A 26926-nucleotide genomic window follows, 5' to 3' on the forward strand; every position below is an offset into this window, starting at 1 on the left:
AAATTTTAACCTTTCTTCCCCTCCCCCATATAATTAATAATATATTTATATATTCATCCGCCTAAAAATCCAACAGGCCTAATCCTTGATCCAGTCTTCATCTTCAATCCATCTCGGTCCCCTGGGTTTGTTCTTGTATCTGGTGAATATTCAAAGAATCTCGTACAAACTCCTCCGCTTTCCGGTAATCATCAAAAAATCTTTTTTCTCCACCAGGCAAAAAAATCTTCAAGGTTGCAGGATAACGCAATATAAATTGATAACCGTGATCCCATAGGGCTTTTTTCACTGGATTAAATTTCTTCCTTTTCTTCAAAAGTTCATAACTTATGTCAGGGTAAAAAAAATTTTTCTTCCCTTCTATCATCAGTGGCCCTTTTCTCTTCTTGGCAGCTTGGGCAGCCGCCTGTAAAATCCTTTCTTTGTCTTGAAATCTTAAGAATTTTATTAAAATTGATCGTGGATATTGGTCATCTTGTGGTTTTGGTCTTAGAGCTCTATGTACCCGCTCAATTTCAAGCGATCTGTCTTCCTCCTTCATTTGCAAGGTTTTCGGGATTCATCTTTGAAAAAATTCAATTGGATTATCTCCCTCTATACCTTCTTTAAGACCAACAATTTTAATATTGTTACATCTACTAAAATTTTCCAACACGTCCACTTTCTCCAAGAGTCGATTTCCTTCCGTATTCCAGACAAGCACATCATTTTCTGTTTTTTCCACTCTATCGTTAATATGCTCCATTGTTCTTTCCATCTTCTGAAGTTTTTTATCCATTTTATCCTGTCTTTTCATAGCTTTATCATAGCACATTTTCACGTCTCTAAGCTCTGTTCTTAATTTTCTTAGTTCAGCCGTTAATTGCAATAAAGCCTCCCTTATGTCTCCGTCGTCTCCTTTACTTCCAGTCTCTTCCAGTTCTTCCTCCTCTTCTTCATCTGTATTCTCTACGGTATCCAATTCTGACTCTGAGTCGCTTTCAGTTGCAGTGGCCGTCGGTTCTTGTAGTTTAAGTTGTGTCAATTTGCACATGCGTACTTCTTTGCGCATGCGCAATTCCGGCATCTTCTTCCGAGAGACCGCTACCGCCGCCATTGCTACCTGTTCTTCTACGCCAGAAATAAAATGCGTCTCCTCTGAAGGAGATCCAACCTGAATCCGAGGCTCCATCGCTGCAGTAGGCCCTTTTTCCTTCCCATCTCGTGGCGACTTCACAACAACAGACTTCTTCTGTTGCGGTTTACGAGGCATATCGTAGAGTAGTCTTACGAAGTTTATAAGTAGTTTTCGGAAAGTATTTATTAACTTTACTTTGTTTAAACGGTACTTTGCTGACTTTTTACGGGAGAGCTGGATTTACACGTCTCAATCCCACGTCATCATGTGATGCCCCCCCCCCAGCTGGACGGTTTTTAATTGTAACTGGGCGGCTATATAGGCTGCCAATGTTTATGCACCGAATTGGGATGACCATTTGTTTTTTAGTGATTTCTTCTCCAAGTTGCCAAACATGGTCACGCATAAGCTCATCCTCGGAGGTGATTTTAATTGTGTCCTCTCTCCAATTTTGGAGTGCAGTGCGGCGAGGTATGTCCCTATCCCTAGGTCAGCACAGTCTATCAGACATTTTATTAAAACGTACGGAGTGGCTGATGTATGGTGGTTTTGTAACTCTACCTCTCGGAGTTACTCTTTTTTCTCCCCAGTACACGGTTCCTATTCGTGTGTCAGTTATTTTGTATGGATACCAGCCTTCTGTCTTCTGTAACCGAGTGTGATTATGAAGCCATAGTTACATCCCATCATAGTCCGCTGACTTTAATATTACGTGTCCCTACTACACAGCCAGGTTAGCATCCTTGGAGGCTAAATCATACTCTCCTTTCAGATGAATGTTTTGAGAAGAATATTTATTCCGAACATTGATGACTCCTCCGTAGAGATTGTTAAGAGCACCAAATTTCTTGGTGTTCACCTGGTGGAGAATCTCACTTGGTCCCTCAACACCAGCTCCATAGCAAAGAAAGCCCAGCGGCGTTTCTACTTTCTGTGAAGGCTGAGAAAAGTACATCTCTCACCCCCACTTCCTCACCACATTCTACAGAGGTTGTATTGAGAGCATCCTGAGCAGCTGTATCACTGCCTGGTTCAGAAATTGCACCATCTCGGATCGCAAGACCCTGCAGCGGGTAGTGAGGTCAGCTGAGAAGATCATCAGGGTCTCTCTTCCCGCCATTAGAGATATTTACACCGCACACTGCATCCGTAAAGCAAACAGCGTTATGAAGGATCTCACACACCCCTCATACAAACTCTTCTCCCTCCTGCCATCTGGCAAAAGGCACCGAAGTATTCTGGCTCTCACGACCAGACTATGCAACATTTTCTTCCCCCAAGCCATCAGACTCCTCAATACCCAGCGCCTGGACTGACACCAATCTACTGCCCTCTACTGTGTCTATTGTCTTGTTTATTATTTATTGTAATGCACTTTTGTGCACTTTATGCATTCCTGGGTAGGTCTGTAGTCTAGTGTAGTTTTGTTTTACGTAGTTCAGTGTAGTTTTTGTATTGTTCATGTAGCACCATGGTCCTGAAAAACATTGTTTCCTTTTTACTGTGTACTGTATCAGCAGTTATGGTCGAAATGACAATAAAAAGTGACCTGACTTGACTTGAGAATCTTTTCTGATAATTAATCAGACACTGAAGATGTCTCTATCAATTGTATGGGAGGCGCTAAAGGCATATTTAACAGGCCAAATAATTTCATTCTGCGCACGTCGGAGGAAAATAAGGACTGAACGTATTAAACAACTGACAGATCAGATACTGGAATTAGACCTCTTGCATAACCAAGCACTCTCATCAGCTTTGCTCAAACAGCGTTTACTACTTCAGACCGAATACAATCTGTTAACAACTCAAGAAGCTGAATATCTTATCTCCAAGTTGCAATGTGAGTTTTATGGACATGGAGAAAAAGCAGGGAGGCTGCTAGCCCATCAACTGCGTCACAAAACAGCCAGTCACGGTATTTGCTGAGATACGGGATGCACAGGGCATAATACAAACAGATAATGTAGAAATTAACTCATGCTTCCATAGCTTTTACCAATCATTGTACTCCTCAGATCATCCACCACCCCATCAGATCTGGATTTCTTTAAAAAGCTAAACATCCCATATATAGATCCGCATGTAGCTACTGATCTGGAGAAGGCAATCATGACTCTGGAGATAGACTCAGCAATCAGCAGTATGCAGAGTGGAAAATACCCAGGCCCAGATGGATATCCTTCTGAATTTTAAAAGAAATTTTCCACTCAACCTTCCCCATTACTATTATCTGTTTTTGAAGAGTCTTTTTTATCCCACTCCCTATCCCCCACAATGCATCAGGCAGTTATTTCATTAATTTTGAAAAAGGGCAAAGACCCCTTTGAATGTAGTTCTTACCAACCAATCTCTCCTTTAAATACGGATACCAAAATCCAAGAAGATTCTACCATTAATTATCTCACCCGATCAAACAGGTTTTATAAGAAATCGGTACTTTTTTTTAATATAAGATGTCTTCTAAGTATACTATATGATTCCTCTGAATCTAGTACCCCAGAGATTATTCTTTCACTTGATGTTGAAAAGGCATTTGACCAGGTGAAATGGAACTTTTTTTTTCTATACTCTCCAAAAATGTGGTTTTGGTTCTACATTCATCTCATGGATTGAAGTACTTTACTCGTCCTCACTGGCAGCAGCACATACTAGTAATTGTATATCGTCATTTTTTGAACTGCAACGTGGCACAAGACAGGGATGCCCTTTAACTTCACTCCTTTTTGCTGTGGCAATTGAGCCACTTGCCATAGCCCTGAGAACATCAGTTAGTATCAAAGACATCCACAGGGGAGCTTTACTGTACGCAGTTGATATGCTATTGTATATCTCAGATCCAACTTGAAGTCTCCCAAATCTATCAATATTGCTCACTAAATTTGGTCAAATATCTGGTTAACTTTCAAAAGAGTGAAATGATGCTAGTTGGGACCACATATTTGGACATTTCTTTTTCCGTGACCCCCTTTAGAATCAGCTATAGGAAATTTAAATAACCTGGGGGTCTGGATAACACATAATTACAAGGACCTTTATAAAGCCAACTATCAACATCTCCTTTCCAATCTTAAAACAGGAATTTGAACGTTAGAATTCTTTATCTCTTTCCCTCAGCAGGAGGATTAATACAATTAAAATGACTGGCCTGCCCAGATTCTTATACATGTTCCAAAGCCTCCCAATTTTTCTAACAAAGAGTTTCTTCAATAACCGAAATAGTCAAATTTCAAGTTTTATTTGGAATAAAAAACAGCCCAGTATAAGAGCAATTTTGTATTGGACAAGAGATGATATTGCTGCTGCTAGCTGGGTGATTATGGAGAAGTCATCCTTACAGTTTACCCCTTCTTCGGTTGTATATGCTAAACTACCACTCTCACAACCTGTATCTAGTTTCACCCTGAATCCAGTTGCGATGTACTCCATTAAAATTTGGTTCCAACTTAGACGTCATTTTGCACTTAATAACCTCTCACTCGCTGCACCAGTAGCAAAAAAATTACACGTTCACCCCAGCAATAATGGATGTAGCGTTTGATATTTGGTCTAAACATGGTATCACTTCATTGTATAATCTTTACATTGAGAGCAATTTTGCCTCTTTTGAACAGCTGGTTAAGAAATTTGATATCCCTAGGACACACTTCTATAGATATTTACAACTCAGAAGCTTTATGGCCTCTCCTCTTGAGTGCTTTCCCTACTACCCCACTTCATCGCTCTGAGATTCAGTCCTTAAGTGCAAAATTGATGTGAAATAATCTGTAAGCAAAATCTATGAGCTACTTTAATGTAGTTAATCCTGAGAATTTGGATTTATTAAACATAAATGGGAAGAGGATATTGAACAAACTCCAGATGACATGATGGCTGTGTTTGGCTGCTTGTCTTCGCCTATTGCCGTTCTTGTTTGTCCTGGCTCTGTTTGTGTCTCTGTGTATACATGATGAGCAAGCCACTATTGTCTACGCTCATCGAACACTACTGAATATTCGAGCCTCTGTCGTGAACTTATTCACTCGGGATTCCAGACAAAGGAGCTTCCACCATTCTCTATTTTCCCAACAGCCTGAAGGTATATGGGCACGGCCCTGCGGCTACCACTGTAGGAAATGAGCTAGGAGGTGGAGTAAACGTGCAGGCACCTCGGTTAAGCTGAGGAATCTTGCCCACTCTCGCTTGGCACCGGTCTACCTTCTGCAGCTCGACAATGTTGGACCTGGTCGGCCATGTCGCTCCATTCCTCGGCACTCCCTCGAGACCAGGTACGCCTTTCTCCGACCGGTTACCCTAGACACAGACCTGGACGCCAGACCACCGCCCTGTGAGCTTCCCGCCAGGCCATTTGTGAAGCGCGGTGGAGTAGTCTTCCGCAACCTCCGCCCTCTGGCGAGGGAGCCGTTGTCGAATTATACTGCTATCCCAGTCAAAATAGCTCTGAGATCCTTATCCAATAAGACTTCTATTCTCAATGACTTTTTCACCGCCTAAGGATTGGATTTCTTACTAGTGACGGAAACCTGTTTAAGCGCTGGTGAGCTTGCTCCACTTATTGGCCTGTCCGGATGACTGTAACTTTTTTAGCATGCCTAGACCCTCTGGACGCAGAGGGGGTCTAGCCGCTGTGTTTAAGAAACATTTTAATTGCCGTCTACTGAACTCTGATTATTTCCCCAGCTTTGAGGTGCAATTAATTAAAGTGGGACTGGTCAATCCTCTCTTAATTGCTCTTATGTATCGTCCACCAAAAATACATAAAGATTTTATCACTTAATTTGTGGACTTCCTCTCAAATACTATGCCCAACTTTGATCGAGTTCTGATTCTTGGTGACTTTAATAATCATGTTTGCTGTCCTACTAAGCCTCTCGTAAGTGATTTTATGCATCTGCTGGAGTCTTTTAGTTCTGCTTTGCTTATCACCGGACCCACTCACATGCTAGGCCATACACTTGACCTGGTCTTATCGTCTGGTTTTCTGATCTGCAATGTGGAAATAATTGATGCGTGTCTGTCGGATCATAGTGCTGTTACGTTTGATGCTTCTCTGCCTTTTTCGCCTACTAACTTTCATCTTCCTGTACATTGCTCTCATTACATTAACCCTCCGACTGCCAGTAAGTTCTCTGAGGCTCTCATAGCTGCTCCTAATACCTGCACTATTGAGGCTTCTCCTCTCCATCTCAGCACTGAGGAACTTACTTCCTTATTTAATACCACCTGCTCTTCTATTCTGAATACTGTTACTCCCCTTAAATTCAAAAAGCCTAAGCCTAAAGGTCTGCCTTGGCTTAATGACACCACCAGAGCCCTGAGGAGGAAGTGCAGAATATTTGACGAATGTGGAAGCGTGATAGGTTTCAAATTTCCTTTAAAATCTTGAGATACAATCTTCACAAATATCAGGATGCAGTTCAGGCTGTGAGAGCAAAATGCTTTTCTGACCTAATTTCTAACAACTCTCACAAAGCTGGGTGGCAGTATGAAATGTGAGGAGGATGTTATGAGAATGCAGGGTGACTTGGACAGGCTGGGTGAGTGGGCAGATGCAGTTTAATGTGGATAAATGTGAGGTTATCCACTTTGGCGGTAAGAATGGGAAGGCAGATTATTATCTAAATGGAGTCAAGTTAGGAAAAGGGGAAGCACAACGAGATCTAGGTGTTCTTGTACATCAGTCACTGAAAGCAAGCATGCAAGTACAGCAGGCAGTGAAGAAAGCTAATGGCATGCTGGCCTTCATAACAAGGGAAATTGAGTATAAAAGCAAAGAGGTCCTTCTGCAGTTGTACAGGGCCCTGGTGAGACCACAGCTGGAGTACTGTGTGCAGTTTTGGTCTCCAAATTTGAGGAAGGACATTCTTGCTATTGAGGGAGTGCAGCGTAGGTTCACAAGGTTAATTCCCGGGATGGCGGGACTGTCATATGTCGAAAGATTGGAGCGACTGGGGTTGTATACACTGGAATTTAGAAGGATAAGAGGGGATCTGATTGAAACATGTAAGATTATTAAGGGATTGGACACGCTGGAGGCAGGAAGTATGTTCCCGCTGATGGGTAAGTCCAGAACCAGAGGCCACAGTTTTAAGAATAAGGGGTAGGCCATTTAGAACGGAGTTGAGGAAAAACTTTTTCACCCAGAGAGTGGTGGATGTATGGAATGCTCTGCCCCAGAAAGCAGTGGAGGCCAAGTCTCTGGATTCTTTCAAGAAAGAGTTAGATAAAGATAGCGGAATCAAAGGTTATGGGGATAAAGCAGGAACTGGATACTGATTGTGGATGATCAGCCATGATCACAGTGAATGGTGGGGCTGGCTCGAAGGGCCGAATGGCCTACTCCTGCACCTATTGTCTATAATCCCAAGGTTTTATTCAGTACCATAAATTCTGTCATTTGTCCCACCCTCAGTATTAGTTTAGATTTGTCCCCTGCTAAGTGCGAAGAACCTTTAAAATTCTTCATTAGTAAAGTTGAAGACATTAGAATGAACATTCCCCCCCACCCCCCCACCTGTGACCTAACTGTCTCTGGTCTGTTCATCTAAACTGGACTGTTTCCAATCCATCACGCTTCCTTTCCTTACAAAGATTGTTTCCACCATGAAACCTGCAACATGCCCATTGACATTGTCTCCACTGCCCTCCTGAAGGATGTCTTTGACATAGCTGATCCCAGCATCCTCTCTATTATCAACAGCTCCCTGGCCACTGGTGCGTTCCAACCTGCTTCAAGTCCAGCCCCTCCTGACCAAACCCAACTTAGACCCTACCTTACCTAGCAACTGCAGACCTATTTCTAAACTTCCATTCCTGTCAAAGGTTCCCGAAAAGGTTATTCTTAGTCAATTGCTGCCCTACTTACACCAAAACAACATCTTGGAAAGATTTCAGTCAGGTTTTAGGCTTATCATAGCACAGAGTTTGCCTTGCTGAAAGTGCACAATGACCTCCTTCTCTCTACCGTCTCAGGTAACTGCCATCCTAATTCTTCTTGACCTCAGTGGATCATGCCATATTAACAGACTGTCTCCAGTACAGGGTTGGTGTTGATGGCAAAGCCTTGAACTGGTTCCCATCCTACCTCAAAAATAGAAGCTCCTCCGTCAACATAGGCAGATTTTCCTCTTCTCCAGCTAGTCTCTCCTGTGGGGTCCCACAAGGTTCCATCCTAGGTCCTATTCTTTCCTCTATATACATGCTTCCCCTCGGCCAAATCATTCAAAAACAGGACATTTCCTTTCATTGTTATGCTGATGACGCACAGCTTTATCTCTCCTTGAAACCAAACGACCAGTCAAATCTAGTCAGCCTCATAAACTGCCTTGAGGATATAAAGTGTTGGATGGCACAAAACTTCCTACAGCTGAATGAAGGCAAGTCTGAAGTTGTCCTATTTGGCCCCCTTGACTCTGTCAAAGCGATTACCAACAGTCTTGGTTACCTGTCCACCCTTGTGAAACCCCATGTCAAAAACCTTGGTGTGATATTTGATTCCGCCTTTAAGTTTGACAAGCAAGTTAATGCAGTAAAAGCCAGTTTTTTTTCCAGCTTTGTACTATTGCCAAAATCAAGTTGTTTCTCTCTTTCAAAGATCTCGAGAAAGTCATCCATGCCCTTATATCCTCCCGCCTGGACTACTCCAACTCCCTGTATACTGGGATTAGTCAGTTATCTCTGTCCTGCCTGCAACTGGTCCAGAATGCCGCAGCCAGGCTCCTGACAGGTGCCCGGAAGAGGGACCATATTACTTCTATCCTCACCTCTCTCCACTGGCTACCAGTACGGTTTAGAATTGATTTTAAGGTTCTCCTGTTTGTTTATAAAGCCCTAAATGGGCTGACCCCCTCCTATCCCAGACCTTCTAACCCCTTCAGGTTCTAGTTCCAGGTCCCTCAGGTCGGCTGACTTGGGACTCCTGACTGTCCCGCGATCTAAATTTAAGTTCGGGGTGACCGCACCTTTGCTGTTGTAGCCCCTAGACTGTGGAACAGCATTCCCCTCCCTATCAGATCTGCCCCCTCCATTGACTCTTTTAAGTCCAGGCTCAAAAATTACCTTTATTCACTAGCGTTTGAATCTTCCTGATGTGGCTGATTTTTGGCTTGTGCTTAGGCTCATGTGTTGTTTATTTTGTGCCTGTAAGCTGTGTGCCTTGTTGTTTATATCTGTGTTTCTTGCATTTGTGATTTTAGCTACCTGTTTTGGTTTGTACAGCACTTTGGTCAACATGGGTTGTTTTTAAATGTGCTTTATAAGTAAATTTGACTTGACTTGACTTGATATGGCAAAAGCAATTCATAGAATTTATTCATCCTCTGTGTGTCTTAGAGATGTTGTTGTTCAGTTTAAAATTGTGCACCATTGTCATTGGTCTACAGTTAGATTGGCTCAGGTTAATAAAGATCTTGACCCAATGTGTGATAGATGTAAACAATTCCCAGCTACACTCTGCCATATGTTTTGGTTATGTCCAAACTTAGTAAATTTATGGGGTTTGATTTTTTTTTGGACAATTGATTACACTATCTTGGTCAGTAACACTATTTGGAGTGCCTTCTCAGATACGTCAGAAAATTCCAAACCGATTTCATCGCTTTTTGTTCACTTCTTGCCAGAAGGCTCATCTTGTGCAAATGGAAAGACTCTTCACCTCCAACATATAGATACTGGATCAAAGATATCATGTACTTTATAAAATATGAGAAGATTCACTATTCGGTCGGGGGCAGTCTGCAAGATTTAACACCACTTGGCAGCCGTTTTTAGGTTTTGTCAAAAATATGGATGCTGAAAAAAATATTATATTGAGTGTGTAAGGTGCTCTATCTTCATATGTACACTAGGCTATCTATTTTTGACTGGTCTGACTGGTTCTATTTGTTCTTGTTTACTGAGGGGTGGGGAGGGTTCTTTTTGTAACTGGTATAAAATGGTTGTATTATAACATACGTTCTTCTATTTTTCTTTGTTAATAAAAATACTTTGATCAAAAAAAAAGGGAAAAAAAGGCTTGACAGTGTGTATGGGACTGACGGAGACCTGGGGACATGACACTGTGTGTGTGTGTGTGGGACTGACAGAGAGCTGGGGACTGGACACTGTGTCTATGGGACTGACAGAGATCTGGGACATGACACCATGTGTGTATGTGACCGACAGACAGCTGGGGACATGACAGTGTGTGGGTGGAACTAATGTAGAGCTGGGGACATGACACAGTGTGTGTGGAACTGACAGAGAGCTGGGAACATGACACTGTGTGTATAGGACCGACAGAGAGCTGGGGACATGACGCTGTGTGTGTGGAACTGACAGAGAACTGGGAACATGACACTGTGTGTGTGGAACTGACAGAGAGCTGGGAACATGACACTGTGTGTATAGGACTGTCAGAGAGCTGGGGACATGACAGTGTGTGTATGGGACTGTCAGACAGCTGGGGACATGACACTGTCTGTGTGGAACTGACAGAGAGCTGGGAACATGACACTGTGTGTATGGGACTGTCAGACAGCTGGGGACATGACACTGTCTGTGTGGACCTGTCAGACAGCTAGGGACATGACAGCGTGTGTGTGGACCTGTCAGAGAGCTGGAGACATGACACTGTGTGTATGGAACTGACGGAGAGCTGGGAACATGACAGTGTGTATGTGGAACTGACCTAGAGCTGGGGTCATGACACTGTGTGTGTGGAACTGACTAAACTCATGTTGGAGGAGCAACATCTCATATACCGTCTAGGTAGTCTCCAGCGCCTTGGTATGAACATAGAATTCTCCAACTTCCGGTAATTCCCTCCCCCTCCCTTCCCCTATCTCTATGTCACTCTGCCCCCTCCCCCAGCTGCCTCTCACCTCCCTCATGGTTCCGCCTCCTTCCACTACCCATTGTGTTCTCCCCTATTCCTTCTTCATCTTTCCTGCCTATCCCCTCCCTGCCTCCCCTCCCCCACCCCTTTATCTTTCCCCTTACTAGTTTTTCACCTGGAACCTACCAGCCTTCTCCTTCCCACCCTCCCCGCACCTTCTTTATAGGGCCTCTGCCCCTTCCCTCTACAGTCCTGACGAAGGGTTCTGGCCCGAAACGTCAACCCATCTTCTCCACGAATGCTGCCCAACCTGCTGAGTTCCTCCAGCGTGTTGTGAGTGTTGGGGACATGACACTCTGTGTGTGGAACTGACGGAGAGCTGGGGACATGACACTGGGTGTATAGAACGGATTGGGAGCTGGGGATCTGACTCTGTGTGTGGCATAGGCTGACACATGAGGACGTGACACTGTGATGTGAATGGGACAGGTTTACAGATATGGATGGTGTGGTACTGTATCTGCAATCAGAGAGAGCTTGCTTTGAGCCAACAACCGTGAAGGCATTTTAATGATCATATCCACTCCCTGTTTTCTGCTCCCGCCCTTCCCACATCCTCACCTTTCTCTCAATCTCGGGGGCTGTGCTCCTTTCCCCTCTACCCTCTCATCCCCTTCCTCCACTGACACCTTCCACCTCCTTCCCTCATTGATATCCCTCATACCCCAGACACTGACGATTGCAGCCACAGAGTCCTTGTGCCAGGAGCACGTGGTGCCACTGATGTCGTGCTGTGGTGAAGAGCCGACAGAGGTGGGTGCCACAGATCCGACAGATGAGCCCCTCCCCTCACAGCCCCCAGTGGACGACGCAACCCAGCAGAAACAGTCGGATCCCAGGATGGCAGAGCCAGACGACCCGTTCCAGCCTGTTGAGTTCGCCAGGATATACCGGTTTCTGTCAGCAGCTGTCAGGGGGGCAACGTTACCGCAGCTAGCACCACTGGGTAGGTACAGTACACGTATTTCCATTGAATCATTAAATCCCCATTAGATCATTGCCCCCCCACCAGACTGCTGCCCACCCCATTGGATCAATATCGCCCCATCCGATTCCCCCTCCCCATCGGATCGTTAACCCCCCCCATTCATTCTCATCGCTTATTCACGTCACCCCCTCGGTCCGTCACCAGACAATGTGACTGAATTGACCCTCCCTTCTCTGCCCCCTCAGCTTCCCCATTCTCTGATTCTTCTCCTCCCGACCCTCTCTGCACCCCCCCCACCATCTGAGCCGGTCGATGTGACTCTCCCCCTCTGAGCCAGAAAATGTGACTCTTCACCCTGTCTCTCCACGGCAGGTGCTGTGTTCTTTGATCTCTCTCTGGACCCAACCCCACCCTCTCCCCATCTCCGTACGATCTCCATCGTACAGAGTGCTGTGTTTTCTCACCCCTCTCGGCCCCCACCCCCACATCCTCTGATGATGTGACTCTCCCCCTCTGAGCCGGTCGACGTCACTCCCCCCCACTGAGCCGGTCGATGTGACTCCCCCCCTCTGAGCCGGTCGACGCCACTCTCCCCCTCTGAGCCGGTCGACGTCACTCCCCCCCTCTGAGCCGGTTGACATCACTTCCCCCCTCTCGAGCCGGTCGATGTCACTCCCCCCCTCTCAAGCCAGTCGACGTGACTCCCCCCCTCTGAGCCGGTCAACGTCACTCCCCCCCTCTGAGCTGGTCGACATCACTCCCCCCCTCTCGAGCCGGTCGACGTCACTCCCCCCCCTCTCAAGCCAGTCGACGTGACTCCCCCCCTCTGAGCCGGTCGACGTCACTCTCCCCCTCTGAGCCGGTCGATGTGACTCCCCCCCCCCCTGAGTCGGTCGATGTCACTCTCCCCCTCTGAGCTGGTCGACGTGACTCCCCCCCCCCCTGAGCCGGTCGACGTGACTCCCCCCCCTCTGAGCCGGTCGACGTCACTCCCCCCCTCTGAGCCAGAAACTGTGACTCTTCACCCTGTCTCTCCACGGCAGGTGCTGTGTTCTTTGATCTCTCTCTGGACCCAACCCCACCCTCTCCCCATCTCCGTACAATCTCCATCGTACAGAGTGCTGTGTTTTCTCACCCCTCTCGGCCCCCACCCCCACATCCTCTGATGATGTGACTCTCCCCCTCTGAGCCGGTCGACGTCACTCGCCCCCTCTGCCCTCTGAGCCGGTCGATGTCACTCGCCCCCTCTCGAGCCGGTCGACGTCACTCCCCCCCTCTCGAGCCGGTCGACATCACTCCCCCCCCCTCGAGCCGGTCGACGTCACTCTCCCCCTCTGAGCCGGTCAGTGTGACTTCCCCCCCTCCCCTGAGCCGGTCGATGTGACTCTCCCCCTCTGAGCCGGTCGACGTCACTCTCCCCCTCTGAGCTGGTCGATGTCACTCTCCCCCTCGAGCCGGTCGATGTGACTCCCCGCCTCTGAGCTGGTCGATGTAACTCTCCCCTGCTCTCTCTGCAGAATGTGCTGTGCTTCTGGAGCTGCTGCTATCTCTCCCGACACAGCTGGAAGGACTGTCCCGCCAGGATCTGGGAGCTCATCTACACCAGGCCCACAACCACCTCCACAAGACTATCCGCTGCCGGGACCTCCCACAGGGACGTCAACTCACTCCTCGACCTCCGACCGCCAACCCAGACCTTCCTTATCCAGCAGAGTGCTGGCCAGGACCCTCCACTCAAGCTTGGGCCCTCAACCCCTTCGGAATTCCTCTGCAGCTACTGGTTCAAACACAGGGTCTGGGATCTGTTTCTGACATCCCCCAATCCATTCCTCCAACCCCCACCCCCCCCAAATCCCAGAGCTGAACCCTGACCTTCAGCTAGGAGACTAACAGTGACCTCTGACCCTGCTTCCACAAGTTGGTGGAAGATTTAGTGACCCTTCCTGTCGTACTGAGGGAGGAGTTTAATGTCCCTGTATACTAGGGGAGGCGTTTCATCCTATGTACAGGAAATGAGGTATTTTGTATCACCTCTCCTTTGTGAACTGAGCACCGAATTTCTTCTCCCCAACCCATACACTGAGAGTGGGCTTCATACTCCCACCTACACACTCTCCACCAAGCGATGGTGTTTCACCACTGCCCCTCGTTTTCCCTGGACGAGGGTAGGATTTATTTCCCACCAATACTGAGGAAGGGGTATACTGACTCATGTACAACGGGAGGCTGTGACACAGTTGTATCTGTTTCTCAGGATGTTATTGTTCAATGCCCTGTGTGAGTTGTAGTAGTGTGGTTCATCTGGTGCACCATCTGTAGGCGTGGGCATTCCCTGGGTTAGAACCTGCACTCAGCAGTAATTGGCTATTCTACATATGCATTTCTGTTACATCTTTAAAAACTGATGGTTTCTCCTGTTACATTGTTAGTTTATCAAGTAAAGCAAACAGTCAGTAAATGAATGTAACCGAAAGGCTGAATGTGAACTTGTAATGGTTCTGGAATTGGAGGAAAGTGGAGGAGATATACACTGCCTGAAGAACATCCTCATTTTTTCCCTCTCCCTCTCTGCCTCTCCTCCTCCCTCTCCCTCCCCCTCTCTCCTCTCCTTCCCCCTTCTCCTCTCCTTCCCCCTTCTCCTCTCCTTTCCTCCCTCTTTTTGTCCCTCACCCTCTCCCTCGCTCTCTCTCCTCCCCTCCCCCTCCCTTCTCCCCTGCTCTCCTCTCCTCCCTCTGCTCCCCTCTCAACTCCCTTCCTCTTCCCTCTTTTCGTCCCTCACCCTCTCCCTTTCTCTCTCTCCTACCCTCCCCCCTCCCTTCTCCCCAACTGTCTCCCTTTCCAGTTAACCATATTATCATCCAGATCGTTGGCAAACAAGAACAGAATCAACAACAATATTTGCAGCATTCCACAGGCCTCCAGTCAGAGAGGCAACCATCCACGACCACTGTCAGTAATCTGTATAGGGTTCATGAAGTTGATGTTACTTTGCCTCACTTCTAAATACAGATGCAAAAAATTAGTTTAAGATCTGCCCCACTTCTTTCAGCTCCACACGTAGATTACCATTCTGACCTTCCAGAGGACCAATTTTGCCCCTTGAAATCCTTTTGCTCTTACCATATCTCTAGTATCTCAGGATTCTCCTTCAGCTTGTCTGCTATGGAAACCCCATGCCTTCTTTAAGTCGTCCTGATATTTTTCTTAAATGTTTTGCATTTCTAGTACTCCATAAGCACCTCATTTGTTCCTCCTACTTGTATCTGCTGTGCACCTCCTTTTTTCCCTTAACTATGTCCTTAATATCTTAAAAACTAGGGTTCCCTACACCTGTTATCTTTACCTTTTATTCTGACAGACACATGCAAGCTTTGTACTCTCAAAATTTCACTTTTGAAGGCCTTCCACTTACCAAATACACATTTGCCAGAAAACAGCCTGTTCCAAAACAGACTTGCCAGATCATCTCTAATACCATCAAAATTGGCCTTTCTCCAATTTAGAATCTCAGAGAACAGCTCAGACCTATCTTTTTGCGTATTACTTTGAAACTAATGGCAATGCATTCACTAGATGCAAAGTGTTCCCCTATGCAGAATTCTATCACATGCCCTGTCTCATTCCCTAATAGCAGATTAAGTATCTCACACTGTTTCATTGGGACTTCTATGTACTTATTAAGGAATCTTTACCGAACACATTTGACAAACTCTATCACATCTAGTCATCTAGTCCTTTTACAGTATGAGGGTCTCAGTCAATATGTGCAAAGTTAAAAATCACCTACTACAACAACCTTATGTTTCTTGCAACAGTCTGTGATCTTTCTGCAAATTTGTTCCTCTGAATCCCTCGGACTGCTGGGTGGTCTGTAATATAGCCCATTAACGTGGTCATTCTAACTTATTTCTCAGTTCCAAAAATGAGATGTGATGAAGTGATCTGTATGGATGACATGCAAAAATAGAGTTGTTTGCTATACCTTTGAACATGACAATCATAAACCAATCTGTCAGGCTTTCTGAGAAACAGGTTCTGGAAAGCTTGAAGTTAAATGTTAGATTCGGGCTGATGGAGTGGGGTGCAGTTTATGGCAGAGAACCCACACTGTGCGAAAATGCATTGATCTCAAACCACAATGCTTCTTGAAGACTTGTTTGTATTACTCTGTGCTAATATTAGATCACTTCTGCTTGCTCTGCTGATGGGAAAGCAAGATTTGTGTGTGTTACTCAAGATTTGACTAGCTTGATGTTGAACGTGGGTGTGGGCTGCTGGCTTCTGCTATCTCATCAGACTCGTAAGCGAAACTGGCAAGAAAAACAAGTTCTTCGGTGGGTGCTGCTCACAGTCCTGATTTGTTACTGCAAATGAAGGTCATGGCAAAGGCGATAAACAACCACAAGAGCAGGCTAGCCACTCGCCTGCTTGTTTGCAACATCCGATCAACGTCGCCTCTGCCTGTAACTGCAGTACCTTTAGGGCATTCCCTGCACACTGACTGAGGGAATTCAGAGAGAGGACAGTTATAGATGCCCCACAGCACAGAAACAGACCCTGCTGTGCACCCCTCCCCCATTTCCAACTATCAAGCACCTGATCTATACGAAGGTGGAAACACAAGAGCCTGCAGATGCTGGAATCTGGAGCAATGGATAAGATGCTGGAGGAACTCAATGGATTGAGCAGCAGCTATGGAGGGAAATGGACATTCGACATTTGAGGTTGAGGTCCTTCATTTGGACTAATCCCACCAATGAACGCTGACTCCTATGCTGTCAGAGAGCTTAGCGTTTCAGGGGATCTCCCCTCAACAGCCTCCAGCCTGGAAGAGTCCCGATCAACCCAAAATGTCCGCTGTCTATTTGCCTCTACATGTGCTGCCTGACCCATTGAGTCCCTCCAGATGTTTGTGTTTTTACTCGTATCTGTTTTGATCTGTTTATGACCACTTGATCTACTGCCTGCCATACCGTGGTGATTCAACTACCAATCCACACACAGACAGCACAGAAACAGTTCCGTCAGTCCAACTGGTCTATGCCAAATAAAATTCCCTTCCAGGCTAGTTCCACTTGCCCGCATTTGGCTCATATCCTTCTAAACCATTCATATCCAAGTAGCTTTTTAAATATTGTTAATGTACCTCCCTCAAACACTTACTCTGGCAGCTCATTCAATATACAGACCACCCTCTGGGTGAAAAAAATGCCCCACTTACCTTAAACTTATGCCTTATTGTTCTTGATTCCCCAAAGCTGGGAAAAGCTCTGTGCATTCAACCTGTCGATGCCCCTCATGCTCTGTATGTTCGACCTATTGATGCACCTCATGCTTTTATAACCACTACAAGATCAGCCCTCTTTCTACTACACTTAAAGACATAAAATCCTAGCCTGCACAAGCTCTCTCTATAACACAGACCCTCTGCTCTTGGAAGCATTCTTGAAAATCATAGAACACTACAGCACAGAAACAGGCCTTTTGGCCCATCTACTCTCATTGACCTGCTCCCGGATCATAGTCCTCCATACCTCTCCCATTAATGTACCCTACCAAAAATTCTCTTAAATTTTTAACTTGACCCCACATCCACCACTTCGGCTGGCATCTTGCTTTACCACCCTCTGACTGAAAAAGTCTCCATTCATATTCCCCTTGTACATTTTACCTTCACTCTTAATCAATGACCCAGACTCACCTGTAAAAGCCTGCTTGCATTTACCCTATCTATACCCTTCATAATTCTGTACACTTCTATCAAATCATCCCTACTCAATATCCTACACTCTGGGGAATAAAATCCTGACCTATTCAACCTCCCTTTATAACTCAGTTCCTCAAGTCCTCAATTTTTGTAAATTTTCTCTGCACTCTTGCAATCTTATTTACATTTTTACTGTACTTAGGTGACCAAAGCTATCACAGTACTTAAATTAGCCCTCACAAATGTCTTATACAATCTTAACATAACATCCCAACACCTGTACTGGATACATTGATTTATCCTTAACCAGTCCCTGTCTATCCCAATACTTATATATCCACTCCATTGGAATATCTTCCAATAACTTTCCCACTAGTGATATCAAGCTCAGCAGTCTATAAATTCCTGGCTTATTCTTAAAGAATGGAGCAACTTCAGCTATCCTCCAATCCTCCGGTACCTAATCTGTGTCTAAGGATATAGAACAAAAAAATCTATAGCATGTTACAGGCCCTTTGGCCCACAATGTTGTGCTGACCATGCAACTACTCTAGAAACTGCCTAGAATTTCCCTACCGCAAAGCCTTCTTTTTCTAAGCTGCATGTACCTATCTCAGAGTCTCTTAAAAGACCTTATTGTATCCACCTTCACCACCGCTCCTGGCAGTGCATTCCACACATCCATCAAATTCTGTGTGAAAAGCTTAACTCTGACATCCTCCCTATACATACTTCCATGCACCTTAAAACTATGCTCCCTCATGCTAGCCATTTCAGCCCTGGGGGAAAAACTTCCAAAATGCTCTCCCACCAAGAGATCTGACACCTGACCTGGTTCATTTCCCAATACCAGATCAGGTACAGCCTCTCCTCTAGTTGGCTTATCTACATATTGTTTCAGGAAGTCTTCCTGAACACCTAACAAACTCCACCCCATCAAAACCCCTTCCTATAAGGAGATGCCAGTCAATATTAGGAACGGTAAAATCACCCATCACAACAACTCTTATTATTATTACGCTGTTCCAGAATCTGCCTCCCATCTGTTCCATGATGTCTCTGATACTATTTGGGGGTCAATAAAAAAAAAACAGCCTTATTGCTCCCTTCCTGTTTCCAACTTTCACCCTCACTGACTCAGACAATCCATCTGTGGCTTCCTCCTTTTCTGCAGCCCTGATGCCATCCCTGGTTAGCACTGCCACATCCACACCTCTTTTGCCTCCCTCCCTATCCTTTTTGAAACATCTAAAACCCGGCACACGCAGCTGCCATTCCTGCCCCAAGACATCTAAATCTCTGTGGTGGCCACAATATCATAGTTCCACGTATTGATCCATGCTCTGAAGTTCATCCACCTTGTTTATGACTCTCCTTGCATTAAAATAGACACATCTCAAACCATCTGGCCTAGAGCATCTTTGCTCTATCATCTGCCTATCCTTCCTCAGAAACTCGCTACAAGCTGTCTCTATTTGTCCACCAACCGCCCCATCCTCTGCCTCTTCTCTTCTGTTCCCATCCCTCTGTAAACCTAGTTTAAACCCTCTCAATAGCATTAGTCAAACCTCCCTCCCAGGATATTGGTTCCCCTCCAGTTCAGATGCAACCTGTCCCACTTGTACAGAACATCCCTTCCCCAGAAAAGGGTCCAATGATCCAAGAACTTGAAACCCTGCACCACCCCCCCCCATACACACACACACACAAAACCTCCTTGGCCACTCATTCACCTGCGCTACCTTCCTGTTCTGACCTTCTGGAGATTACCACCTTGGAGGATCTGCTCTTCAGCCTCTTTCCTAACTTCCTAAACTTAACGGTGCAGGACCTCTACCCCATTCCTGCCTATATAATTGGCACCAATATGTACCATGACCTCCGGCTGCTCACCCTCCCCTTCAAGAATATTCTCAACCACTCAGAGACATCCAGGACCCTAGCACTCAGGAGGTAATACACTATCCTTGTGTCTCTTGCCGCACAATTTCCTATGTATCCCCCTAATTATCGAGTCCCCTATGACTCCTGCTGAGCCTGACTCCACCCTACTCTTCTGAGGCTCAGAGCTGACCACAGTGCTATTGGCCTGGGTGCTGCTGCCTTGTCCAGAGATGTCATCCCCTTCAGCAGTATCCAAAGGGGTATACCTGTTGCTGAGGGGAATGGCCACAGGGGGACCTTGCACTGACCTCTTTCTCCCTTTACCTCTCCTGGTGTTCACCCATCTACTCCCTGAATTCTGCACTCTGTGTGTAACCACTTGCTCAAAAGTCTTATCTATCAATTGCTCTGCCTCCCAGATGATCCTTAGTTTATCCAACTTCAGTTCCAGCTCCTTAATGTAGTCTTTCAGGAGCTGGAGTTGGCTGCATTTCCCACAGGTGTGGCCATCAGCGAGACCATCAGGTTCCATGAATTCCCACATCCTGCTTGCACTGTACCATGGGCAACCAAGATCAAATCAGCAATAATGAAAGGAAAAACCTACTCTTCTTACCTGTTTCTTTGGCCTCAGCTTCTTCTCATCAAAGCCTCTAAGTTCCCGCTCTGATTCTAGCCCCCACTTTGACGATGGCTGCTGTTCTAGACCCCATCTCTCTTTGGTTTAAAAACTAAGAAAAACCACCACACAAGGGGAACGAATTCATCACCTCTGGTGGTGCTCTGCCTGCCTCCCACAGGTTCTGAGGGAATACATTGTCAAACCCCAGTGATTTATCCACCTTTATTTGTCTCAAGACAGCAAACACCTCCTCTGTAATCTGTATAGGGTCCATGACCTCGTTGCTGCTTTACCTCATGTCTATAGACTCCGTGTCTGTCTCCTGAGTAAATTCAGATGCAAAAAAATCCATTTAAGGTCTCCCCTATCTCTTTCGGTTCCATGCATAGATAGCATTCTGATCTTCTGGAGGACCAATTTTGTTCATTATTGTCCTTTTGTTCAATATATCTGTAGAAGCTGTTAAGATTCTCCTTCACGTTGTCTGCTGGAGCAAACTCATGTCTTCTTTTAGCCCTCCTGATTTACTTATTAAGTATGCTCTTGTATTTCTTATACTACTCAATTACCTCATTTGTTCCTACCTACCTATACCTGCTATGTGACTCCATTTTCTTAACTAAGTCCTTGATATCTCTCAAAAGCCAAGGTTCCATAAACTTGTTATCCTTGCCTTTTATTTTGACAGGAACCAATAAACACTGTACTCTTAAAATTTCACTTTTGGTTTCCTTCTACTTACCAGGTACATCTTTGCCAGAAAATAGCCTGTCTCAATCCACACTTGCCAGATCCTTTCTGATTCCATCAAAATTGGCCTTTCTCCAATTTCGAATTTCAGCTGGAGGGCCAAAACATATCCTTTTCCATAATTACCTTGAAGCTAATGGCATTGTGATCACTAGATGCAAGTGTTCCCCTGCACAAACGTCTGTCACATGCCCTGTTTCATTCACTAATAGGAGATCTAATATCACACTCTCTTTGGTCAGAGACCTAGTATTGCACTATATCAGAATCGTTTCTACCTTAAATGTTGTGAGAGACTTTGCCTCTAAAGCAGTGTGTTCAAGATTTCAGCCACTGTCATTAGAGAGTGGATGTGGAGAGGATGTTTCCTATACCAAAAATGCTCCTTATTGAATCACACAGTGTGTAGAAGGCTACAGTGTTAGTGTTGATAACTATTGAGGATTGAAATGTCACCAGAGACATGATGGGCCAATGGGCCTGTTCCTGTGAAGCTGTGACTACTCTGATGAAGAAAGTGAACTCAATGGGATGATGCCAATGGGTTAAAAAGGGATTAAGCTGTAATGGAATAACAGAACAGTCCAGATCCATTCCCACAGTGGAGAAGGGTTAGGAGCCACTAGACAGTGATGCAGAACAGGAAAGTTGTTGGTCTTGAGGACTAGTTAGCTGTGCAAGGTCAGTGTGGAAGGAAATAAAGAAAGGATGGGGAAACAAAATGGAATCGCAAAGACTTCATGCGGCACGTGATGGGCAAAGGGGTAATGAGAGAAGATGGGGCTAATCGGGGATCCTACTCCTCGAGGCTGTGGCAAAGGTGAGGACTTTAGTTCAGAAAGTGGAGCTGAGCTGGTAACGGGGTGAACAAAGGAAAAGAAGTTCTGCGATGGCCACCTGCTGCTAAAGTGGATAATATGGTCCAGGCAGGATGATATCAGGAATGAAAGTCAGCCTATGAGAAGTGTTTGCTGTCTTTAGGCTTGTACTTAATAGAGTTCAGAAGGATGAGACCAGAAGACCCTAAGACATAGGAACAGAATTAGGCTATACGGCCCATAGAGCTTGCTCTGCCATTCCATCAGGTCCAATTAATTCTCCGTCTCAAACCCATTCTCCTACCTTCTCCCCATTACCTCGAATGCCCTTATTAATCAAGAACCTGTCAAATTCTGCTTTAAATATACCCAATGATTTGACTTCAATTGTCACCTATTGTCATGGTCCCATCTGGCAATTCCCCATTTTACTATTACCTCCTTAATTGGGCCTTAATTCCCTCCTCTGATTTCCAATCATTCCCAGTTCCACTAATTACAGCACACCTGGTTCCCATTAGCAAACATAGGATAAAACTCGGGCGGCACAGCCATGCATTGCCAGTTCGTTGGTTGACTCTAGTGTGAGTAAACCTTGTTTCCTGATTCCTGGGGACTGTAAGTTTTAAGCTCCACGTCATTTCTGGGATACTTTATGTAAACCTTGTCTCTGTAAAAAGACTCTCCTGGATACCGGTTCCCCCTTTGTGGTGGTGCTAACGCCTCAAGACTCTGCCTCTGCGCCTGTGTCCTGCACTTGGGTTTGTCCTCAGCCTCGTCTTTGCGACATCTATGGCAATGGATTCCACCGATACATTACCCTCTGCCTAAATAAATTCCTCCTTGTCCCTTTTCTAAAGGGATGATCCTCTATTCTGAGTCTCTGCCTTCTTGTCCTAGACTCCCACATTATAGAAAACATCCTCTCTGCATCTACTCTCTCTTGGCCTTTCAATATTTGATAGGTTTCAATGAGATCCCCCCCCTTATTCTTCTAAACTCCAGCTACTGCAGGCCTAGAGCCATTAAATGCTTGTCATGCTGTATGTTAACCCTTTCATTCCCAGAATCATGTACCTCTCCTGGACCTTCTCCAATGTCAGCTCATCTCTAATGGGCTGGCATATTAAAGATGGGGGGAGGGGAGATCTCATTGAAAACTATTAGTGCCACACTGCCCTCAGCTCACTCTGACATTGTTGAGAGACCGTTTCACATATAGAGAATTTAAACAGTCCCTTCAGCTCAACTCAACCATGTCAACCCAGATTCCCATCTAGGCTAGCCTCATTTGCCTGCCTGTTGCTATATCCCAGTAAACCTTTCCTAATCATGTACCTCTCCAATAACACAGAAGAAATGCTGGAAGAATGCAGCAGGTCATGCATCATCTCCAAAGGAATGAACAGTTGATACTTCATGCCAAGACCCTTCACTGAGCGCAGCCCAGAAGGGACCCCAGTGGAAATGGTGATGCTGTCAGTTCATTGAGGGGGTAGGGAGTGAGAGGAAAGGTGGTGAATGTGTTAATTCCACTTTGTCTTTGGAAGGTGCATAAAGTGATGATGGAAACGGAGGATACTGGGAAACAAAAATAAATTATGCTGGAAATCTTAATAAAAGCGAAGGTACTAGGTAACACAGCTGGTCAGGCAGCGACTGTAGAGAGAGAAACGGTCAATATTACACTCTGACGACTTTTTTGCAAAAAAAGGGGAAAGTACATAGTTAATGATAGAACTCTTAGCAGCACTGATATGCAGAGGGATCTTGAAGTTCAAGTCCATAACTTCCAGAAAGAGGTCACACACGTGGTAAAGAAGACCATAAGACATATGAGCAGAATTAGATATTTGACCCATTGAGTCTGCTCTGCCATTTTATCATGGCACGGTCCATTTCCCTCTCAGCCCCAGTCTTCTATCTTCCCCGTAACCCTTCATACCCTGACTAATCAAGAATCTATCAACCTGTCTTAAGTACACCCAATGACTTGGCCTCCACAGCTGCCTGTGGCAATGAATTCGACAGATTCACCACTCTCTGGCTAAAGAAATTCCTCCTCTGTTCTAAATGGACATCTCTAGAGACATATGGCATGCTTGCCTTTATTGATTAAGGCACTGGGTTTAAAATTCAGGAAGTTGAGTTTTTTTCAGTCCTGTGAAAATTTGATTATGCCACTCTAGGAAAATTATGTGCAGTTCTGGTTGCCCCATGACAGGAGGGTTGTGGAAGCTTTGGAGAAGGTGCAGAAGAGCTTCACCAGGATGTTGCCTGGATTAGACAGCATATGCTATGAGGAAAGTCAGGATGAACTAAGGTTGCTTTCACTGGAGCTTGACTAGATAGAGATTTATAAAAATATGACAGAAATGGACAGCATAAATAGATCCTTTATCCCAGTGTAGGGAAGAAATGTTAAATAGCAGGCAATATAACTTTAAGAGGAGATTAATGAAATATGCAGGATAAGGTTTATATACAGAGTGGCAGGTTCCTGGGATGCCCTGCCAGGGAAATAGGTTGAATTAGATATTGGAGTTTTTTTGAGGAGGTTACCAAGAAAGTGGATGAAGGGAAGGCAGTGGATATTGTCTACATGGACTTCAGTAAGGCTTTTGACAAGGTCTCGCATGGGAGGTTAGTTAGGAAATTTCAGTCGCTAGGTATACATGGAGAGGTGGTAAATTGGGTTAGACATTGGCTCAATGGAAGAAGCCAAAGAGTGGTAGTAGAGAATTGCTTCTCAGAGTGGAGGCCTGTGACTAGTGGTGTGCCACAGGGATCAGTGCTGGGTCCATTGTTATTTGTCATCTATATCAATGATCTGGATGATAATGTGGTAAATTGGATCAGCAAATTTGCTGCTGATACAAAGATTGGAGGTGTAGTAGACAGTGAGGAAGGTTTTCAGAGCCTGCAGAGGGACTTGGACCAGCTGGAAAAATGGGCTGAAAAATGGCAGATGGAGTTTAATACAGACAAGTGTGAGGTATTGCATGTTGGAAGGACAAACCAAGGTAGTACATACAGGGTTAATGGTAAGGCACTGAGGAGTGCAGTAGAACAGAGGGATCTGGGAATACAAATACAAAATTCCCTAAAAGTGGTGTCACAGGTAGATAGGGTCGTAAAGAGACCTTTTGGTACATTGGCCTTTATTAATCGAAGTATTGAGTATAAGAGCTGGAATGTTATGATGAGGTTGTATAAGGCATTGGTGAGGCCGAATCCGGAGTATTGTCTTCAGTTTTGGTCACCAAATTACAGTAAGGATAGAAATAAGGTTGAAAGAGTGCAGAGAAGGTTTACAAGGATGTTGCTGGGACTTGAGAAACTCAGTTACAGAGAAAGGTTGAATAGGTTAGGACTTTATTCCCTGGAGCGTAGAAGAATGAGGGGAGATTTGACAGAGGTATATAAAATTATGATGGGTATAGATAGAGTGAATGCAAGCAGGCTTTTTCCACTGAGGCAAGGGGAGAAAAAAACCAGAGGACATCGGTTAAGGGTGAGGGGGGGAAAAGTTTAAAGGGAACATTATGGGGGGCCTTCTTCACACAGACAGTGGTGGGAGTATGGAATGAGCTGCCAGATGAGGTGGTAAATGTGGGTTCTTTTTTAACATTTAAGAATAAGTTGGACAGATACATGGATGGGAGGTGTATGGAGGGATATGGTCCGTGTGCAGGTCAGTGGGACTAGGCAGAAAATGGTTCGGCACAGCCAAGAAGGACCAAAAGGCCTGTTTCTGTGCTGTAGTTTTTCTATGGTTTCTATGGTTTTCTACTTATTTATTTAGAGAATAAGCACAGATACAGGCTCTTCTGGGCCTAATGAGTCTATGCCACCCAATTCCACCACGTGACTAATTAACTTAATCCATACATCTTTGGAATGTGGGAGGAATCCCATGTGGTCACAGGGAGAATGTACAAACTACTTACTGATGGAGGTGGGAACTGAACCCAGGTCACTGATGCACTAACCACTACACTACTGTGCCTCCCTACAATGGTGATGCTTAGGAGTATTTAGATAGGTACGCAAACAGGTGGGGAAGGGAGGGGTTACAGGACATGTGCAGGCAGAAGGGATTCGTTTAATTTGGCATTGTGTTTAGTATACACATCATGAGCCAAAGGTCCTGTTCCTGTACTGTTCTAGTCACAAACTGGAAAAGTTGGTTATCAGAAATGGTTAAATTCAACAATAAAACCTGAAAACCCTGGTAGTACTCATACAGGCTGACCTGCAGAGAACTGGCAATGTCAAGCACCTTTGCTCCATCTGTAGCCAGCAGGATTTCCCAGTGGCCAACCATTTTATTCCAATCTCCACTCCCATTCCAACATGTCAGTCCATGGTTTCCTCAACTGCCATTTGGAGAAGCAACACTTCATAGTCCGTTTGGGCAGTCTCCAACCAGATGGCATAAACATGAATTGCTCTTACTTCCGGTAATTTCTCCTCTCTCCCCATTCTCTTTTTCTTTTTCATTTCCCAACTCGCTCAATTCTTACCCTTTCTCTTCTCACTTGGCTATCATTTCCTCCGTGGCGTTTCTCCTTCCCTTTCTCCCGTGGTCCATTCTTCTTTTGTATCAGATTCCTTCTTCAGTCTTTTACCTTTTCCTCGTATCACCACCCAGCTTCTCACTTCCTCCCCTCCCTCTCCACATACCCACCTTCCCTTTCACCTGTCTTCACCTATCACCTTCTAACTTGTACTCCTTTCCCTCCCCCCCCACCTTCTTATTCCAGCTTCTTTCCCCTACCTTTCCAGTCCTGATAAAGGGTCTCAGCCCAAAATGTCAATTTTATTCCCCTCCATAGATGCTGCCTGACCTGCTAAGTTCCTCCAGCATTTTGTATTACTCAAGATGTCTAACATCTGCACAATCTCTTGAGTTTATAACCCAGCATCTTCTTGATTTTGAATTTCAGCTACTGCCAAGCCCTGAGGGAAGCCATGTACTCAAGAGAAACTGAGGTGCTGGCCCTTCAGCTCAGACTGAGCTCTGATGGGGCAGACATAAAGGTCAGACTGGCAGTGGGGACAGGCGCTTGGGAGCTGAGGGTTACCCCTTGCTGGACCAAGTGCAGGCAATTGCTTGACCTCCATCTATTTCCTCGGCTAGTCCCTGTAGCTAGGTCCTTCGGGAATCTTCGGTTGACAACAATATCATGAAGAATATCCGGAGACACACAACAGCAGCAGAGC

The 26926-nt window shown here is 45.4% G+C and overlaps 1 protein-coding gene across 1 annotated transcript in view; it reads left to right on the forward strand.

The window, feature by feature from the left end:
* The window catches only part of snapc2 (small nuclear RNA activating complex, polypeptide 2), a 51175-nt gene extending 30342 nt beyond the window's left edge, over positions 1–20833 (forward strand). Inside the window, exons 5-6 of the mRNA XM_072258234.1 lie at positions 11661–11937; positions 13437–20833. Of these exons, the coding sequence (XP_072114335.1) occupies positions 11661–11937; positions 13437–13783 (624 nt within the window). The 3' untranslated portion in view covers positions 13784–20833. The remainder of the gene's footprint in view (positions 1–11660; positions 11938–13436) is intronic.
* The last annotated feature ends 6093 nt before the right edge of the window (positions 20834–26926 follow it).

This window comes from Mobula birostris, chromosome 5 (genome assembly GCF_030028105.1).
Source record: "Mobula birostris isolate sMobBir1 chromosome 5, sMobBir1.hap1, whole genome shotgun sequence".
In the NCBI taxonomy this organism is placed as follows: Eukaryota; Metazoa; Chordata; class Chondrichthyes; order Myliobatiformes; family Myliobatidae; genus Mobula; species Mobula birostris.